General features: G+C 32.5%; 3 protein-coding genes across 36 annotated transcripts in view; 1 reads left to right on the forward strand and 2 right to left on the reverse strand.

The window, feature by feature from the left end:
* The window catches only part of LOC139517708 (phosphatidylinositol 3,4,5-trisphosphate 5-phosphatase 2-like), a 70,546-nt gene extending 67,947 nt beyond the window's left edge, over positions 1-2,599 (forward strand). For all 34 annotated transcript variants that reach the window (XM_071309058.1, XM_071309044.1, XM_071309039.1 and 31 more), the window contains one exon: positions 1,772-2,599. Coding sequence is in view for 19 of the 34 variants with exons in the window: in XM_071309044.1 (XP_071165145.1) it covers positions 1,772-1,996 (225 nt within the window). In the remaining 15 variants the exon portion in view is untranslated. The remainder of the gene's footprint in view (positions 1-1,771) is intronic.
* A 6,456-nt stretch (positions 2,600-9,055) lies between these two features.
* LOC139517710 (mediator of RNA polymerase II transcription subunit 11-like) lies at positions 9,056-12,118 on the reverse strand. The gene is made up of 3 exons (XM_071309069.1): positions 11,978-12,118; positions 10,930-11,070; positions 9,056-9,444 (listed from the first exon to the last, which is right to left on the reverse strand). Exons 1-3 carry the CDS (start codon positions 12,054-12,056, stop codon positions 9,281-9,283), a joined length of 384 nt encoding a protein of 127 aa, XP_071165170.1. The 5' UTR covers positions 12,057-12,118; the 3' UTR covers positions 9,056-9,280.
* Positions 12,119-19,504: 7,386 nt separating this feature from the next.
* Positions 19,505-20,143, reverse strand: LOC139515479 (uncharacterized). The gene has a single exon (XM_071305052.1). It carries the CDS (start codon positions 20,141-20,143, stop codon positions 19,505-19,507), a length of 639 nt encoding a protein of 212 aa, XP_071161153.1.
* Between the last annotated feature and the right edge of the window lie 1,826 nt (positions 20,144-21,969).

Raw genomic sequence — 21,969 nt, forward strand, 5'->3', positions numbered from 1 at the left:
TTCATACCTATTATACAAGTGTTCATACCTATCATACAAGTGTTCATACCTATTATACAAGTGTTCATACCTATCATACAAGTGTTCATACCTATCATACAAGTGTTCATACCTATTATACAAGTGTTCATACCTATCATACAAGTGTTCATACCTATCATACAAGTGTTCATACCTATCATACAAGTGTTCATACCTATCATACAAATGTTCATACCTATCATACAAGTGTTCATACCTATTTTACAAGTGTTCATACCTATTAAACAAATGTTCATACCTATCATACAAGTGTTCATACCTATCATACAAGTGTTCATACCTATCATACAAATGTTCATACCTATCATACAAGTGTTCATACCTATCATACAAGTGTTTATACCTATCATACAAGTGTTCATATCTACTTTACAAATGTTCATACCTATCATACAAGTGTTCATATCTATTATACAAGTGTTCATACCTATTATACAAGTGTTCATACCTATTATACAAATGTTCATACTTATCATACAAGTGTTCATACCTATTATACAAGTGTTCATACCCATTATACAAGTGTTCATACATATAATACATGTGTTCATACATATAATACAAGTGTTCATACATATAATACATGTGTTCATACCTATCATACAAGTGTTCATACCTACTTTACAAATGTTCATACCTATCATACAAGTGTTCATACCTATCATACAAGTGTTCATACATATTATACAAGTGTTCATACATATAATACATGTGTTCATACCTATTATACAAGTGTTTATACATATAATGCATGTGTTCATACCTATTATACAAGTGTGTATACATCTGTACATATAAAACTTGTGTTCATACATATAATACATGTGTTCATACCTATTATACTATACAAGTATTCATGCACATAATACAAGTGTTCACACATCTGACACAAGTGTTCATACCTGTTATGCAAGTGTTCATACCTATTGAACTATAATACAAGTATTGAAGCATATAATACAAGTATTCATACCTCTTATACAAGTGTTCATACCTATTGTACAAGTGTTCGTACCTATTGCGCAAGTGTTGATACATATTATACAAGTGTACATTGGCAATCATACCACATCTTCTTTTTTATATACCTATTGAACAAGTGTTCATACCTATTATACAAGTGTTCACACATAGGACACAAGTGTTCATACCTATCATACAAGTGTTCATACATATAATACAAGTGTTCATACCTTTTATACAAGTGTTTATACATATACAAGTGTTCATATCTATTATACAAGTGTTCATACATACAATACAAGTGTTCATATCTATTATACAAGTGTTCATACATACAATACAAGTGTACATACCTTTTAAACAAGTGTTCATACATATATTAATAGTGTTAATACCTATTATACAAGTGTTCATACCTATTATACAAGTGTTCATACATACAATACAAGTGTTCACACATAGGACAATAGTGTTCATGCATAGGACAATAGTGTTCTTACCTATTATACAAGTGTTCATACCTATTATACAAGTGTTCATACCTATCATACAAGTGTTCATACCTATAATACAAGTGTTCATACCTATCATACAAGTGTTCATACATATTATACATCTATACAAGTGCTAGTTGTTGTTTTAAATCCTCATTTATTATTTTTAGAAGTAAATGTTAAGTATAAAAAGAGGATAGCACTTATTGTTATTTTTGAAAGACTGTTTATATCAATTATATTGAAAAATAACTTTTTGTCTGTATTTTCAGGCTATGTTCCAACAGCAGAATCAAGTACAACCTAGAAACGATGTTGCTGATTGGTTAAATGGATTAAGTTTGCAGCAGTATATTGAAAATTTTGTTGAGCATGGCTTTGATTCCATGAAACATTTACGGTTATCTCGACAGGACTTAGTAAAAATAGGGATAAAAGATGTCACTCACAGAGATAAAATTCTTAGCAGTTTATTTGAATTTGATAGCAACTGCTGATAATTTTTTTAGTTATCTATGTTAATATCAATAATTTCTTTGTATTAAATACCATAACTTAATGTAAATTGCCAAATATACAATAAGTTTATTAACATGAACATCTGTAAATGGTAATAACATTTGTATAACATCACAAATCTTAATCAGGCTTTTTATTGGGAATAAATTCTATCAAGCTGTTTGATTCACACTGTACTGAATAAGTGTTCTGAAGACCCTGATGTGATTCATATATCTTCTTGTGCTTAACTGATGCTTGTTTTTATTTTAAATTCGGAAAGAAAGTGTATACCAAAGATTTTTGAAGTCAAATCCGGCATGCAATTATCTTGATGTGACTGACACCATTATTGACATGTTTGTGATGAAGGGGCCAAATCAAAGTCATGACTTATTTTTTGTTTAATAGTTAATTTTAAACTATTTATTCTTCAAACCATTTAAATTCAAAACTAAGAGTTATTTTTTAAAGCATTATCATTTACCCTCCACAACTCAGCTCAAACCATCCCATGGGATCAGAATTATTTTTGGGGGGATTCAATGACACAACAAACACACCTTTTTTTAGATAATGGGTACAATAAACTTGACATATTGTATAGCCACATCTCTGTTGTTAATTAAGTCTCCCAAACAAAGTTTGGAGACTTATTGTTTTTTGTTCAGTTCTTATTATTATGTCACCCGATCGACAATGTCGGGTGACATATTGCTTTTCCTCTATTATTATTATTTTTTGTCCGGCAGTTTTCTCAGAGCCAAAGGAACCAATCTAAACGATGGTGCACTATAACAAGGAACCCTGACTTTCCAGTTGCAGTGCAACTTTGGAACTAAAAAATGGCTGCCATCACCATGGAAACGGAAAAATGGTGAAAAAATATAATTTTGAAGTTAGGTGAATTGTTTGAGAATGCTTAAGCTTAAAATCTTTAGATTTTAATAAAATGTAGGTGCCCCCTATATACTGCTTTTGGATGATTTTGGCAATCATTGGAACTGCTATGTTGCCACGGATACCACACCAAAAATTTCAAAAATATGGAAATGCTCCAAATTTAATGAAACTTCACAGTAACGATGAGAAACATTGGTAGATGTAGAATTTGGCGTTGGAATTTCGAAAATGTCTGCCATTACCATGGAAACAATGCAAAACAGGTCAAAATGGTCCAAAAATCTTAAAGTGGCATTTACTTTCTTAAAATGGTAGGTCAAATTGATCCAAACTTTGATGGTATGGTCCCTCCCATGTACCAATGTGGTATATGCCATTAAATTTTGGGAATGGTCTCTGTTGCCATAGGAACCAATCAAAATGTCAAAAATTTCAAAAATTTCAAAATGCTCCAAAATTGATGTAACTTAACGGGATTGTTGACTGTCAAGTCTGCATGAGACTTTTGAAGTTGGAATTTCCAAAATGGCCACCGTTGCCATGGAAACTGCAAAAATGTCAAAATTTTTCAAAATGCTTTGAACTTGATGAAACTTGATATTATTGTTAACTGACAAGTAAAGATGAGACTTATGACTTTGAAAATTTGAAAATGGCTGCCGTTGCCATAGAAATGGCTGCCGCTTAGTGGCAATAGGGGGAAGGGTGACATTCGCTATTGCTTGCAATGGCAAATCTAGTTTTTATTATTCTTCTTCTTTTTCTTTTTCTTTTTCTTCCGCCACATAAAAAATGAACTTGTCCGCAGCGTTTCTCCAAAACCCCTGGTCAGATTAACTTAGGGTTTCATAGAATGTTAGACTAATATGTCTAGGTGAGCCATCGATCTTTCGTTTGTGCATTGGGGTCTATTAAGGGGTATTTTGGGGGGCAGAAAGAAGGGAGGGGTTTACGATAGAACCCTATGGGATTTTATTTTCTAAAATTTTCAAATGAATATAACTTGAAAACTGTAAGTGATAGATACATGTAGTCTTCAGAAATGATTAGAGGTCAATAAAACAAATCCCATGAAATATAGGGGGAGTCCCTGGGGGGTCATCCCCACCGCCTTCAATTTGAGAATATGCTTTTATCTTGTAAACGGTCCAGATCCCCACCCCTAAACCTCATATATTCTGGAATGGGACGATAAAACAAATCAAATGAAATTAAAGGGAAGTCCCCGGGGGTCCTCCCAACCCCGTTCAATTTGAAAATGTGCTATTATCTTGTAAATGGTCCAGATCCCCACCCCTAAACCATATATATTCTTATAGGGGACAATAAAACAAATGAAATGAAATAAAAGGGAAGTCCCTAGGGGGTCACCCCACCCCCTCTTGTTTGAAAACTTGTAAACGGTCAACATCCCCACCCCTAAACCATATATATTCTTGTAGGGGACAATAAAACAAATGAAATGATATAAAAGGGAAGTCCCGAGGGTGTCACCCCACCCCCTCTTGTTTGAAAACTTTGTAAACGGTCAACATCCCCACCCCTAAACCATATATATTCTTACAGGGACAACAAGGCTAATCAAATGAAATTAAGAGAAGTTCCTGGGGGTCGCCCCCACCCTGTTCAATTTGAGAATGTGCTATTATCTTGTAAACGGTCCAGATCCCCACCCCTAAACCATATATATTCTTGTAGGGGACAATAAAACAAATGAAATGATATAAAAGGGAAGTCCCGAGGGGGTCACCCCACCCCTCTTGTTTGAAAACTTGTAAACAGTCAACATCCCCACCCCTAAACCATATATATTCTTGTATGGGACAACGAAACAAATCAAATGAAATGTAGGTAAAGTCCCGGGGGGTCATCACCACCCCCTCCTGTTTGAATACTTGTAAATGGTGGAGATCTCCACTCATAAGCCATATATATTCTTGTATGGGACAAAAAATCTAATCAAATGAACATGGGACCATATGAATGGCGAGTTATAGGAGCTTTGTTTGGGAGACTTCGTAACAGCATCCTGTTACAATTACTTCTTGTTCTATAATAACTTCACAAAGAAATCTCCCCATTTTCTGCTTTCAGTTTAGTTCAGTTTTCACTAACTGATAATGCTGATTGAAGATTTAGATTTGACTGAAACTTTATATTTCTAATATAACTTTATATAACTAAGAGCTTGTCTTTCTGCTAAAGACTGATGAACTATACATGTGTTATAAATAAAGTAACTTAGAATATTTTTATCACAGTGTCATAGCCTCTACTATTCTTGTTATAGAAAGAAGGCTAACTTTTTAATTGAAGCTGCAGCTTCTTTTTTAGAACATTTAACATAGGTGATTATATTTTTTCACATGTTTTTTATAATGGTGAATAAAAGGAGATAACTCAGATTTAATGTGTCAATGAATCAGTAAATCAGCAACACAAATACAAGCATGTTTAATTAGTTTATTCTTTGCTCCCATATAGGTCCTTGTTTATAAGTTGTTGAATTTTTATGGTGCTATTTGTGTCTGTTTTCTATATAAAACATTAACTCCCAGTAAAGGGAGATAACTTGTACAGTACATTATTTGTATTTGATTCTTGATTTGTATTATATTGTATATGGTCTTAGGAGGTATTATACTTCATTACTAATTAGCTGTTTATTGTATGAACAAGATAAGAGAATGAGAAACTATCCTATTTTGTCATGTATATTTATATTGTAAATTTCAAGTCAAATGTACCCTGTTATTTTTAATGTTTATATAAGTTACCCAGTAAACAGTTATTAACTTGCTCAGTGAAGTCTTATGTTTGCCAAATCAACAGTTCAATTAAAAAAGCCATTGTCCCTCCATCTGTTTGTGAAGGGTATGGTAATTTTCATCATTATTTTCAAATACATCACAACTTCAAAACTACTTTATATGATGATAACCTTGGACAGACTGGTCAACCGGTCATGGCATTGCAATTTATCACTTATTAGGGTGTAAATCCCGTCACCTTTTTTGCATTTATAAAAGCATAACATGAACTTATGACTTTTCAGTATTTTGCCAATTGCATAATTGAACTAAGGGATCTTGTATCTTACACATTTATCCATTTCATTGTGACCCTTTTTCTGTTTAGTATTATAAGATTTTAAAAAGTTATAGTATATATATATACACCTAACAAAAAGTATTCTCTTTATTTTGAAGATCTGACATATATATGACATAATATATACTATTTTATACACACAAGTGTTATAGAGAATAATGTTTTATTTCTGTTTGTTGCTGGAATTATAAGGAAAATATTTTATATGTTATTTTCATAATAAAATATTAAAATAGCTATGTAATTTGTTTGTCAATTAACAGGGACTTGGGGAAAATTGTGTCTTGTTGGAAATGACCATAAATATGCCACTTATTCTTGTAATTCGGGTCCTGGGCCACAAGTGTAATAGAATCTGCTTACCCTTATGGAGCAATTGAGTTTCATTGTCAAAAGGAAAAAAAAGGCCACATGCACAAAACTAAACATATTGGTATGCAGTTGTGTTAGCATTGGCATATCTCAATTTCATAGATATTATTTTGCCCTGCCCGCTTCAGTCAGGGTCTTTAAACTTTGAAACTTTGGCTTAGTTAACATATATTAGTTTGTGATTAGGTCAGTTTAAGATGAACCACTTATGTTAAGTCATTGATATGTGGTATGCAAATGTATTGGCATTTGCAAGTTTAAATTCCATGGAGATTTTATAACCCCACCCACCATTATGCTATAATGACTTGGAAACTTTTAGTTTACAAGTTAATGTTTGTATTTAGGTTGAGTTTGGTTAAAGGAAACATCTTATGAAAATTCAATGATATTTGGTATGCAGTTGTATTAGCAATTGGCTTTCCATGAAGATTGTTTGGCCTTGTACCTTCATTCATGGTTCACTGACTGGATATTTGCATGACTTGCATGTTAAAGTTTTGCTATTTTAATTTCAAGTTGCATTATCAAAATAACAAATAGGTGTGACATATCTCTTGTTAACAGTTTATGGTGTTTTCTTGTTTTAATGACTTGATTTTTTAAATAATTCTAATTGAAATGTGGTGTACTGGTTTATGTCAATAAGTGCAACGGTTCAACCTAACACCAGAATAAAAGGAAACACCTCCAGCGGTTGACATATGGTGTTTATCAAATATATGTCAAGCCAAAATCACTTTCAGTCTAAACAAGTCAAATTTAAACTAAACGACAATACCATATCTGCTATCACAATAAAAATCAACGAGGGACAAACAAAAATTAGGAAAATCCACTGTCAAGTAAAATAACAAAATACATACACACAATAATTTTAAACCATTTTAGAAATCGTCCTCTGATTATTCTTAAAAGCCAGTCAAAGTCAAAGGTAAAGGAAAACAAAATATGTTACACAAAAAAATCTCCTGGTTTCAGGCTAATATCCTACGAGGTAAAAAAAAACGTATGCTACTGGGAAACGTGAACAATTGTCTAAAATCTGACAGTCAAAGTACATATACAGTAACACTGCATGACAAATAAAAACTAGATGTGTCAGAACACCATGAACAGCCCCAAAACAAAACAACCTTGAAGTTTTAGGAGTTAAAATTTGACAATGATAGGTTACAAAAATCAGCAGAGAAGAATGAAATATAAAATTGATCTGTAACTCATCACAGTGGACTCCCATACTAAAATTCAGCCCAATATGTGAAGACATTTGGTAAAAAGAAATGGTATGACAATTATTATAGAACTTGTTTTCCTGATCATTTTTTATTTTAAAAGTTTCTATTTTTATCTATTTATCATGTTTATAATTATATTTGAACAATGATTTAAGCAATATCAACTAATTGTAGATCCTTGTAATCATCTTTTGCTTTCAAAAGTTTCTATAATAGTTTTTAAATTAATGGGCAAAAACAAAAACAAATTTGGTAAAAATTATCATTAAAGGGAAATAACTTTAATAAATGAAGTGGATTGACAATTTGGCCAAGTTAAGTTTTTTTGAAGATTTTGTCTAGCTCAGATCACTTTTGATATCAAATTTCCTTAGACAAAAATGCAAACAATTGGTAAAAAATTGTCATTAAAGGGCAATTACTTCATTAAGACGTTGACTAACAATTTTGGCAATGGGACTTACATGCAGATCTTGTCTTACTGATCATTTTTGCTATTCAAAGTTTCTATCTATCAATCATTGTTTTCAACATTAAAGGAAAAAATGCAAAGTAATTGAAATTTTATGTTCATTTCGTCATTTAAGGGCAATAACTCCTAAAAGTATGTCAATGGTTAGAAAGAAGAAAGGAAAAGTAATGAGAAAAACTCATTTGATCGTTTTTTGAGCTAAAACAGGAACTGGTTCCTTCAATCAGTAGTCACTTGTTCTGCTTAACAAATCTCTAATGGACCATTTTCAAACTTTACAAAATGCTTCATTTATTTCCAAAACCAGAGATGAAACCAATTGAAGGCCAGTTTCTACTAACTAGATTACAAGTGTTTCTTTAATACTGCAGTTTTGAAAGGTAAAAAACCGCACAAGCTATATATTTGTAGATGAAACATAAAGAAGGAGACTGTTATTAAAGTAATAATTATACATTCCTGCTCATTCCTGCTTTTGAAACAGTTGACAGGAAGGTCTACAAAAAGCTCCAAAGGGGGGGGGGGGGCTACTTCAATACTTAATTGATAGGGGGCGTCACTGGGGTTCTGTTACCACACCCTTTTCATATAACTTTGAATTTTGAAAATGTATACCAAATCATATATTGCATAGGTAAAATTTAACCTTTTCCCATATTGTTTGGGTTACATATGGTGCGTAATGGTCTGTAATGTACATGTATGAGTGGAATACCAAAGTGCCAAAAGGGAAAACTTGGGTGATAAAAACAGCCGTGAACACCAAGAAAGATAACCGACAAAGAAGTTATGGGAACTTATTGATCTAATCATATATTTTTGATTGTTTTCCCCGACCTATTTACATATTTTCCAGCTTGAAAAGGTGATCTATTCCAGCGGCACGTCATATCATCTTGTATATAGGAAGTGGACACACACACACCCACCCCCAAGACAAGAAGCAGAGTATCAAGACATGATGACTTTATAAAGCATTTATTGTACAATCTTGACAATATGGCGTGTATATGTACATGTTCTGAATCTTACACCTCACACAGATCACATTTACATGCATTTTTGTTGTTCTTTAAAAATATTTGGATTTTTGACAAACTCTTGTCAGTTTCTTGTATCCTTCCAAGACAACACATATATGGACATTGAGCATCATCTATAACATTTCTATATGAGTCACATGATATTCAAGAGTCAGACATTTGTAAAGTCTTTGCATGAGGTTTTTGAGGACTAAGTTCATGATGGAATCTTTCTAGAGTAGCTAATCTGCTTTTGATATGATCTATTCTGTGATAAGCTAGAGTCAAATCTTTGGATGCTGCATATGATGATCCCTCGTGTGGCTGACCTGAAACAAAATCAATTAATAATCAGGAACAATACACATTGTATAAAACTGTCTGCATATTGACAATCAACAGGAAAAATTCTTAAACTGACAGCTAGGCAAAGGAAATCCATTTCATAAAATAAAAGTTCAATGACTTATGAATTAATTCCACCGAATTTCAGTTGGAAAAGAAATTGATTCATCTGTAGCACTTGGCATGACCTTTAAAAGTCGAAATAATCAAATTGTAATTAAAACAAATAAATTAAATTAATAGTTGACAGTTTAAGTCTGAATCATTTGTTTGTTTTATTTGACAACAAGTTAACTAGTAAGTAAAATATGTTATTGATTCTTTTCAATGGCAAAAAAAACTTGGAAAATTAATGATCCATTTATTTGATTTCTGTAACGACATAAAACTTAAATTTGTATAACTAATTTTGTTAAATATTTCAAATAACATTTTAGCACACAAAAAATGTTCAAATACCATCTTTGCACCAAGAAAAAGATTCTTACAAACAGATAATTGACATAAACATACTGATAGATAATTGATATATATATATTTTAGTTTCTTGTGTACAATTTGGAGTTTATTATGGCGTTCATTATCACTGAACTAGTATATATTTGTTTAGGGGCCATCTGAAGGACGCCTCTGGTTGCGGGAATTTCTCGCTGCATTGAAGACCTGTTGGTGACCTTCTGCTGTTGTCTGTTCTATGGTCGGGTTGTTTTCTCTTTGACACCTTCCCCATTTCCATTCTTAATTTTATATATACAGGTAATCAATTTATTTGGCAATCGTTAATGGCAGTCAGCAGGGTTTAAGAACATCAGTTGTTCTACCTGTTATTCAAATGCGTATTGTTATAATATACTATTTCACTTTTTTGGTCTTTTGGAAAATGCTGTTTGTGCTGTATTTAGACCCCTCTACAACAAAATTTGTTTTACATGCACACATATAAAAATTGTGGTTTTATTCCAATGTAATCATAGGTTTGAACATTGTTGTTTTCAATTTAGACTTGTTTATGTAACTTTGTAAATTACATGTTTCTGGTGAAAAAATAAAAACAAAGATTTTTAAAAGAACAAATGTAATCATATGCTGTTTCATATTTTTTTTTATAGGATACATGAATTTCAACATGTTCAAAATAATGTGTCCATTTTCACAAATTTTTCATGAGAATTAAAAGGTTAAAAGTTATACACTTTGAAGTTCTTAAAAGATTAAATGGATAAAATTCTGTCTGTTGATGTTTTCTCTAGATAAAAAGTCTTCATCATTAATGTAGTCGAAAATCATAAACATGGGGATCTTTCCATGTTTTGATTTGGACAACAGTTATCATATTTGATTGGACACTGAAATTCATGGATATAGCCATTCAGAAAAAAGCCATGAACATTTGAACCCCAGGAATACAAGTACTTTCACAGAATTTTTTTATATAAACTAACCAAAAGATGACTGATAAATAATCTTACCTGTAGAAACTTGTGTGAGGTAGTTAATATGGTTTGTCATTTTCTTCTCTACTTCCATTAAAGTTTTCATGAAAGTTGTTGTATGTGTCTCTATTTGTTTAGCTTGTGGCTTTTCTTTGGCTAGTTCCTGGAGAGCTAAACCTAAAAAAATAATTATTCTGATGATATACATGTATGAAATAGTTATAGAGAGTCAGAATATTAACAAAGTTGTGTTTCATGAGTTAATTATAATGTGTTTGAGGAAATCCTGGTCATTTGTACGTAACATGTAAGCATTAGATTATTTAATTTTACAATGCACATGTCTGCTTCTGCTTACATATATGTAGATAAATATGGGTTGAATACTGAAGAATCATTCATTATAATCCATGGATCATGTTTCACTATGACTATACATTTTTTACCCTGTTAATTTACACATTTCAAGTGGAAATATGTTTCTACATATAAGTGTTGTATGCATAGAGATATTATTTATAAAATTCAAACCAAAGACAATACGGGATGATATGGAATGTCTTTCGGTTTAGAAAGGGCATTAAGTAATCATTTTGATGCTGTTATAAGCTCCAAAATAGCAGTTGGTCACTTCAAATTTTACTAATTTTCTACTTCACTGGTTTTACAAAAACACTCATGAACATGAAATGTATCATGTCTTCAATGATTTGTATAGTCTTACTATACAAATCCTTGTTGTCTTAAAGTTAAACAGATGATCACAAATTTTGTTGGTGATAAGGGGAGACAATTTTCAGCCTAAAATATTTTAGATTACATTATTTTATCTAAGTAAAATTTATCGTGTAAGGATTTCAAATGAAATATCAAATTGATTCCTAATGATATATCCGCTCTATAAATAGCTGTTGCAATTTCCCTCTCAATAATATCGAGTTGAACAGATGATCACAGATTTTGTATGTGGTAAGGGGAGATAATTTTCACGCTTAAATATGTTTGGTTCCATTACTTTAAGTAAAATTTATCTTCTATGGATTTCAAATGAAATGAATTATCAAATTGTTTACTAATAATTTACCAGCACTATGAATAGCTGTTGCAATTTCCCTCTCAATAATATCGAGTTGTTGGATTCGTTCGACCGGACCGGAACCCATTTTCAGTGATGTGTTCGGAATCGTTTTCGGGATAGGAATTCAGTTTCCGGAATCTATTATAATTTTTGCCTGCTCACACGATTTCAATAAAAAATTGGATGTGAACATTAACGAATGATGTCCTTATACCGATGATGAAATTTAGTAAATATTTTGACTAGTTTGTGATATCGAAAACCCTGATGTAACAAGTTTTCAGTAATACATTAATTTCTCTCGTAACGTTAAAATCTAAAACATTGTTACATACACAAGCGAATCGTACAAGTTGAGATATATAAACACTGTAAGATGGTGACAAGGGAACGTCACCATCTAAAAATAGATAATTAACGATAGGAAAATGAAAAATCATTTCTTTTATCATATATTTTAGTATAAAGCTTTCCGTTAATGATATAGATATCAAGATCGAGGAAAGGGCAGTGGTCATTGTTATAGCTTTATTTAAAGTAAGTTCAAAAGGATAAATTTCTTTATGAACCATACGTTATAACTGACAGCCAAAATATCATCCAAATATCGAAACGTATTATTAAATTTGTTTATCAGATGTTGTTTCGATGGATCTTTGCTTATTTTTGTCATAAATTGTAACTCATAGCAATACAAAAACAGGTCCGCAATAAATGGTGCACAGTTAGTCCCCATTGGAATTCCGATAATCTGACTATATACGGAATCGCCAAAGCGAACAAAAATGTTATCTAGTAAAAATTCAAGGGCATAGTATAGTATCAAAGCATGTCCAATTGACATAGTTTAACCTTTCTATTATGTCGATCCATTTGTATACTGTACATACGACATCTGTCTAACGGAGGTTTGGAGTTTGCATTTTAAAATACAGTTGACAACAGAAAACATTGATTTAAAATATATTTTTCTTGATAATTAGATTGTTTCATCCTTTTTCAATCTTATCTGCTATGGAAAAATTATCTGCGACGAAAAATAGATTTTTTATGATTTTTTTAAAGCATCAACCCATAGTCAAAGGTACAATAACCACAATAGGAACATAAGGAAAAAAGAAAAAAATATAAATGTTATTTTCAAATGGCCATTGACAACAGTAAACGCCGACTTAGAATTAAATTTTTTGAAGAATCATATTTGGAAATCCTTCTAAAAGTTCACTTGCTATGGATTTTTTTTTATCACATTTAAGGTAAATAAGATATATATTAAAAATTAAAACAGGGTATAATTAAGTGTTTCCCTTTTACATCAATGATAACTATTTATAAAAATTATCAATGACATAGCAAGTGTACTGATTAATGTAAAAAATTAAATGTCCATCATGGTTTGATAACCTCTACTATCACTGACTGTGTCCAGTGCACTAGACCTGTCATCTGATAGGCTATGAGACATCAACAGCAACATAACCTCTATTATCACTGACTATATTCAGTGCACTAGACCTGTCATCCGATAGTCTATGAGACATCAACGGCAACATAACCTCTATTATCACTGACTATATAAAGTGCCCTAGACCTGTCATCCGATAGTCTATGAGACATCAACGGCAACATAACCTCTATTATCACTGACTATATAAAGTGCCCTAGACCTGTCATCCGATAGTCTATGAGACATCAACGGCAACATAACCTCTATTATCACTGACTATATAAAGTGCCCTAGACCTGTCATCCGATAGTCTATGAGACATCAACGGCAACATAACCTCTATTATCACTGACTATATAAAGTGCCCTAGACCTGTCATCCGATAGTCTATGAGACATCAACGGCAACATAACCTCTATTATCACTGACTATATAAAGTGCCCTAGACCTGTCATCCGATAGTCTATGAGACATCAACGGCAACATAACCTCTATTATCACTGACTATATAAAGTGCCCTAGACCTGTCATCCGATAGTCTATGAGACATCAACGGCAACATAACCTCTATTATCACTGACTATATAAAGTGCCCTAGACCTGTCATCCGATAGTCTATGAGACATCAACGGCAACATAACCTCTATTATCACTGACTATATAAAGTGCCCTAGACCTGTCATCCGATAGTCTATGAGACATCAACGGCAACATAACCTCTATTATCACTGACTATATAAAGTGCCCTAGACCTGTCATCCGATAGTCTATGAGACATCAACGGCAACATAACCTCTATTATCACTGACTATATAAAGTGCCCTAGACCTGTCATCCGATAGTCTATGAGACATCAACGGCAACATAACCTCTATTATCACTGACTATATAAAGTGCCCTAGACCTGTCATCCGATAGTCTATGAGACATCAACGGCAACATAACCTCTATTATCACTGACTATATAAAGTGCCCTAGACCTGTCATCCGATAGTCTATGAGACATCAACGGCAACATAACCTCTATTATCACTGACTATATAAAGTGCCCTAGACCTGTCATCCGATAGTCTATGAGACATCAACGGCAACATAACCTCTATTATCACTGACTATATAAAGTGCCCTAGACATGTCATCCGATAGTCTATGAGACATCAACGGCAACATAACCTCTATTATCACTGACTATATAAAGTGCCCTAGACCTGTCATCCGATAGGCTATGAGACAATGTCACATCAACGGCAACATAACCTCTATTCATTATCACTGACTATATCCAGGACCCTAGAATGGACGTCAAGTTGGTTACCTATTCCCTATTCCCTATTCGTTACCTATTCCCTATTCCCTATTCGTTACCTATTCGTTACCTATTCCCTAGACCCCAGTCACTCGATAGGCTATGAGACATCAACGGCAACATAACCTCTTCTATCAATGACTGTGTCCAGTGCGCTAGACCAGTCACCCGATAGGCTATGAGACATTAACAGCAACATAACCTCTAATATCACTGACTATATCCAGTGCCCTAGACCAGTCACACGAAAGGCTGTGAGACATCAACAGTAACATAATCTCTACTATCACTGACTGATCTACAATACATGTTAAATACATTTTACGAATATTGTGAAGAATGGAAAATGAAAATCAATACAAATAAAACTAAAGTTTTAATCTTTTCGAGTGGCAGAATGCCAGCAATTTCAAGTTCACAGTTAATTGTAACGACATTGAAATTGTAAAAGACTACAAATATTTAGGTATTTTATTTTCTAGAAGTGGATCCTTTTTATCAAATAAAAAATATTTAAAAGAACAAGCCACAAAAGCTATGTATAATGTTTTAAAAAACAGGTAGACAAAACAATTTGTCAATAGAATGTCAACTTGATTTATTTGACAAAATGGTTTTACCAATATTGATATATGGATCAGAAATATGGGGTTTTGAAAATATAGATATACTTGAACGTGTACATTTACAATTTTGTAAAATGATTTTACATTTAAAACAGTCTACTCCAAATTTCATAGTGTATGCAGAACTTGGCAGATATCCTATTACTGTGTCTGTAAAACTGCGAATGATTCAAATTCAGATTCAATAGTTTATTTACAGTATATATCATTTTATTTTATTCTGGTATCACCTAAGTTGGACAAAGGTATACAGAAAAACACATTAGTTTACATTACATTGCATATATGTACATTTGTTGAGGAAGCATTAAATATGAGTTTTTTACAACGGTATGATCAGTATAGCCGACAGGTTAACATCAGAGAGAATCCAGTTTTTCATTTATAATTCTAATAAGTTGGCACAATTTTCGAAGTTTAGATTTCTGTTTTTGGTTCATAATAGCATTAAATTTTAAAACATTCAAGTTCGTTAGGTATTTCTTGTCAATAAGTAGTGTTCTATCTGTCAAGAGACTGCTGCATTCCATTACATAGTGGTATTCGTCACCTATAGCAACTCTGCACAACGGACACTTTCTCTGTTCTCGGGGAATGTTTTGCCATCTACCATTTTCAATTGGCAGTTTATGGTTCATTGTCCTAAACCGCGACATTGTTATTACATCTTTATCATCAAGTACATTAAGGTAGTGTTCGAAATTGTGTGATGTCTTGTATAGGCGATAATTCAGGGCTTTCGGCGAATCGTTTACCTTTCCTGACCATGACTGTGTAAACTGATCTTCTAGTCTTTGTTTAATTATCGATTTAATGTTAGGTGATGTGTTTTGGAATGACCATAAGTAAGAGAATCCACAATTGTCTAGAATACTTTTCATCTTGTCTAACGATCGCGATCGAAATGTTGTTTCTTGTGCTAACTTGAAAAGGTATCTAAACATTACAGCAGCGAGCTTACTTTCTTTACCGGTAATTAACTTTGTCCAATAAGGGACGACATCAAAAGATCAATGTAAGATAAAAAACTTAATTCAAATAGTTTGGGGGTGGGGGGTTGAACTGCTGCAAGATTTGGTTATCCGACATTGATTTTTACATATATCCATATGGGTCAATCAATTTTTCCCAAATTAAGTTAATAGGGGGGGAGGGGGGTCAGTGAAAAAACTATTTGAATTAAGTTTTTTTATCCTTCATTGAACTTTTGATGTCGTCCCTAAGATATAATTCTAGTTTTTATATCTATTTCTAGGGGATACAGACCCAGTTCTCCATAAATGAAGTCGTTTTGAGTAGATGGCTTAAGATGTAAAAGTAGCTTAAAAAATTTAGTTTGAACTCTTTCTAGTATATCTAAGTTTTCGTAACCCCATATTTCGCATCCATATAGCAGAATAGGTTTTACCAGTAAGTCAAACAAATCTACATGGCATTTAATTGATAAATTGTGAATTCTTCCCTTCCTTAAAACTTCGTACATTGCACTTGTTGCTTTGTCCTTTAGATGTTGTTTGCATTGTTTAAAGCTGCCTGTTTTGCTGAAAATAATTCCTAAGTAGTTAAAGAGTTTTACAGTTTCAATATGATGGTTGTTGAATCGGAAAAGTGGAGGGTTTGTAGTTCTTCCTTTTGAAAAAATTAAGATTTTAGTTTTAGCAACATTTACTCGCATCTTCCAGGTTTCGCAATACTTTTTAAATTTGTTAAGTGCATGTTGCAGTTGGTCAGGTGATTCTGCCATGATTACAGTGTCATCTGCGTAGAGAATTATGAATAATTTCATTAAAGTTCCAAGTTTTTCTTCTATATCTTTACTTATTGTGTTCATACCTAAAACATTTTCCGAGATGAGATAGTCTTCTAGGTCATTCAAGTATAAAGAAAATAAAAACGGTGACAGATTTTCTCCTTGTCTGACACCGATTTCACAAGCGAAAGGTTCACAAGTTTGACCATTATAGCTCAAGCTGGATTTAATATTCTGGTACATGCTAAAAATTCTCCTTGTCTGACACCGATTTCACAAGCGAAAGGTTCACAAGTTTGACCATTATAGCTCAAGCTGGATTTAATATTCTGGTACATGCTAAAAATAGTATTAAACATTTTCCCCTTTATATTGTTGTTCAACATTTTAAACCATAAGAAATTACGATTAACCGTATCGAAGGCCTTTTCAAAGTCTACAAATGCGCAAAATAGTTTCTTTTTTTAGTGTTGTAAAACTTCAATTAGAGAGTTCAGAAGAAACGCACAATCAATTGTTGAGTATTTTTTCTCGGAAACCATTTTGATTTTCTTTAAGAAGAGATGTTTGTTCTGAGAATCTTTTAAGGCGTTCATTTAATACCGCTGTAAAGACTTTTCCGAAACAGCTCACAATAGTTATTGGTCTGTAATTTTTGGGGTTGCGTTTATCACCTTTGTTCTTGTAGACAGGTTTTATCATTCCTTGGACCCATTGTTTTGGGATTTTTCCGGAGTCGAAAACTAGGTTGTAAATTTTCACATATATGTCGATAAGAACATGAGCGGATGTTTTTAAATATTCATTAATCAGTTTATCTTCGGCGCATGCTTTGTTATTTTTCAGATTTTTCAGCGCTTTAAGAATTTCATGTTTTGTAATTCTGCTATTTAACTCATCGTTTATTTCTTCGTGGGAAATAGTACTTTCAATTTGTTGCTCTTCTGTATCATCTCTCAGATCACTGTTTAACTCTTTGAAATATGAGACCAATTTGTCGAAATCAATCTTAGGCTGAGCTGTACTTTTGTTTTCATTTAGAAGTCGCCAAAATTCCTTAGCATCCTTTTGCTTTAGATCATCCATTTTCTTTCGGAAATCGCTTCTGTATTTCTTATGAGCTTTATTCATTGTATTTTTATATCTCTTCTCGGCATCTGTCACAAGTGCTCTGTGGAACGGTGACTTATTTTTATTTCGTTTCATCTTACGGAATTCTGACCTAGCGGCTTTGCAGTCATGGTCAAACCATGGTTTATTTTTTCTATGTTCTGACTTCTTTCCTGCACTGACTTTAAACCCAAAAGTGTTTCCCGCTGAATTTATTAACACTTTGCCTATTTTACTGATTATCATATCTACTGTTTCTTGCGTCACTACTGTTGTGCCATCAATTTCAGAATTAATATTTTCTATTTCTGTAAGGTTCAAGCATTCTAAGAATTTGTATGATTTTTCATTAGTCCAATTGTTTATTTTTTGTTCATTTGTTCTAGTATCATCGCTACATTTTGTGCTGACTTCTTGATCTGTTTGTTTCAAGGATATCTCGATTGGGGAATGAACATCTGAATAGAGACTTGAAAAATCATGTACTTTAAAATCGGTAAAATTTTGAATAAGTTCTGCGCTGCATAGGCAATAATCAACAACGCTTGAATTACGGCATGTGAACTTTCCATCTATGTCACCTAGAGTTCTCCCATTCATGATGAAGAAGTTATTTCCCTTGCAAAATTCTAGTAGTTGATTTCCAAACCTATTCTTGTTTTTATCTCTACTGTTCCTTTTGCGAGAGAAGTCATACTTGTCTAAATTGCAAACAGCATTTATTTGTATATATTTTCAATATCTACGACATGAGATTCACTATCGGGAACAAATATAAAATCATCCTCGGACCCGGTTCTTGCGTTAAAATCACCAACGAGTAAACATTTTGAAAACTTATGTGATATTTCAAATAATTCCATCTCAATTTCGTTTATTGCATCAATGGATGAATATGAAGTATATTCAGGAGGGATGTAAATAATTCCCAAAAGAATGTCATCTAATCTATTTATTACTTTCGATATTTTACACCACAAAACAAATTTACTTTCAGTTTTGATATATTCAATATTATCTTTGAGATGGTTTTTGTACGCTGTACAGCTAAACCCCCCGACCTTCTTTTGCCAATTTTATTTCTGTTTTTATAAATCAATTCATATCCCTGTAATTGTATATCATCAATATCGTCTAGTTTTGTTTCTACAATGCCAGCAATATCCGTTTTATACAGCAGTTCCGTAAATTCAGGATATTTGAGTTTTGATTTAATTCCACAACAATTAATACAAGTAAGATTTAAATAATTTAACTGATCATTCTGATTTTTTGAGGACTCTCTCGACCCGTCCTACATCGGCGTGGTTATGGTTTCCTCATTAATGGCGTCATTGTTTCCGGATTCCTGTCGGGACCTTTTAAAAGGGCGTTCATTTACAGTTTTGTTTCTATACGAATTTTGTTGGGCTTGACGTAGTAGAACATCCCTATATTCAGTGCCGTTTGGTTTTGTGTTGAGTGATACATGCGGTTTCCCATTGATATATAATTTATCTCTTACCAGTTTAACTTTTTTACCCTCCTTCTTAGCCTTCTTCATTACAGGGTAGAGCTCTTTCCGTTTTCTTTCAATTTCAATCGGGAATTGTTCGCTTATCCCAAATTGTTTCCCTTTCAGCTTGAATGTATTTTTAAGTACATCTTCAAGCTCATCTCTGTGGATAAATTTGGCTACAATAGGACGGGCTCCGTTCAGTCCGGGTTTTCCAAATCGATGAACGCTACCGAGATTTACTTTATACGGTATGTCCAGTTCGTTTAATAAAAAGTTCTGAATTTTCAATTGGCACGATTCTTCCCGCTGAAACGCTAACCCGGAGAATACTAGGTTATCGCTCATGCTTCTGCATTTTAGGTCTAACATATCGGCTTTTAATTCCTTAATGGCTATGCTTGAGGATGTTCCATTATCCTCCCCTATCGTCTCCATCCTGTCTTTTATTTGAGATATTTCTTCAGCATTTGCTGAATATTTGTCAACTATAGTATGAACGATCTGACCCATTTTTCAACACTTTCTTCAACTTTGCTATTTCGGTCTTGGATTTCGACAATTGTTTCCTCATTTGTCTGTACTCTTGTAGACAAATTTGACAGGCCTTCCTTTATACCATCGATTTTCTGTACTTCTTTCTCTATTTTCTCGATCCTATCCGTTAGAACTCGTAGCGACTTCAGGATTTCCATAAGGATAACTTTAGCATCTTTGTCATATAACAGGTTTCCCGATAATTCATCGTCGGTTTGTTGGGTATTTGCGGCCATTTTGACGTTGCTTTGGTTATCCGATTGTTTTCAATTGTTCCGACGTATAGTGACGTTATGACTATAGATACAAATTCCTTCTTGTTTTGCCTAAGTTTTTTGTAGAAAACGGTTTTAAGAGAATATGGCCAAATAAATCACACAAAGATCAGAGTTAATATCAAACGAAATCTTCTTACCGTTTTAAATCGTATATTTTAGTTGTTCGGCTGATTATAGTCAATCTTGTAGCGATTTTGTTCAAGAGCAAATTTTGCGTGCTGCTTCCTCAACAACGTACCGGAAGTCCTTCCTTATTAAAGTCTCACCACATACAACATGATTAAAACAAGATACATGTACAATTATAAAATTAATTATACAGTAAACATAGTTAAAACAATTAAATACATGTATGTGCCATTCTTAAAAGAATTATGAGAGACTATTAAAATACAAATAATACTTTTTCGTTTTATAAAATACTACAAATACAGTAGTTAATGATATAAAATACTGTTTCTCCTTGTTAAAATGTTATTGCAGGTTTTGGCAACAATATTACAAATATTGGTATTTTTAAACATATATATAAATTTTTCTTCTTCAGACAAGTTTAAAAACATATCATTATGACACAATATATCAATAAAAAGTGCATGTCTTAGATCTACATACAAGGGACAATTTAAAAGTACATGTTTTTCATCCTCTAAAATATTACAGTTAAAACAGACTCTTTCGTCTAGATTTTTTCTTTCATATCGACCAGTTTCAATTTTTAATGGTGCTACACCACATCTAAACTTTGAAAAAGCACTACGATGGCGCTGTGGCATTTTCTGTAGCAAATATTGCTCAGTGTTATAAGTATGTTTAAAAAGTTTATATGTTCTCAATTTACAACCGGTACTATATGAAAAAATTCTTGTACACCAGTCTTTTTTATATTTATCAAACATTTTCTCTTCTAACTGAGATATACTAAAACTATCAAGAAAATTTTCATTTATTTTACAATATCTTTCAAAATCAAATGATTTCAACATCTCCATAACTTTGTAGCACCAATTTTTTAATTTACAACTACCTTTCATCACTGACCATTTAAAAACTTTATAATTAATTCTATTATTGTCCATTTTTGTACATTTGGACCAGTGTCTAAAAATATTTATCCACTGTTTAACACATGGTGGTTTCCAGCCTGATTAATTTCTGGAGTAGACTTCTTAATGGAAAAGAAAGTGAAATTTTTGCTGTATTATATAAACTTGTATTTTATATTATAATGATTACGGAATAGACACTAAGTGGATATCATATATTAAAAATATTTTTGATAATTGTGGTATGTCCAATATATGGAATGCACAGTTTGAGGATAAATGGGTGTCAAAATATATTGAGCAAAAACTCAAAGATCAGTTTCAACAAGAATGCTTTGCATTTGTTGCAGAATCACCTAAAACTTTATGCTATCGTATTTTTAAAAATAATTTTCAATTGGAA

The sequence above is a fragment of the Mytilus edulis genome, chromosome 3 (genome assembly GCF_963676685.1).
Source record: "Mytilus edulis chromosome 3, xbMytEdul2.2, whole genome shotgun sequence".
NCBI classification, from domain to species: domain Eukaryota; kingdom Metazoa; phylum Mollusca; class Bivalvia; order Mytilida; family Mytilidae; genus Mytilus; species Mytilus edulis.

What these genes read in the sequence shown, in the direction of transcription:
- LOC139517710 (XM_071309069.1), bottom strand. Translation starts at nt 12,056, where the DNA reads ATGGGTTCCGGTCCGGTCGAACGAATCCAACAACTCGATATTATTGAG. An exon ending in AACAGCTATTCATAGTGCTG is followed by an intron (nt 11,071 to 11,977) that starts GTAAATTATTAG and finishes TTATTTTTTTAG; the next exon opens with GTTTAGCTCTCCAGGAACTA. An exon ending in CCTCACACAAGTTTCTACAG is followed by an intron (nt 9,445 to 10,929) that starts GTAAGATTATTT and finishes ATTTTGTTTCAG; the next exon opens with GTCAGCCACACGAGGGATCA.
- LOC139515479 (XM_071305052.1), bottom strand. Translation starts at nt 20,143, where the DNA reads ATGGAGACGATAGGGGAGGATAATGGAACATCCTCAAGCATAGCCATT.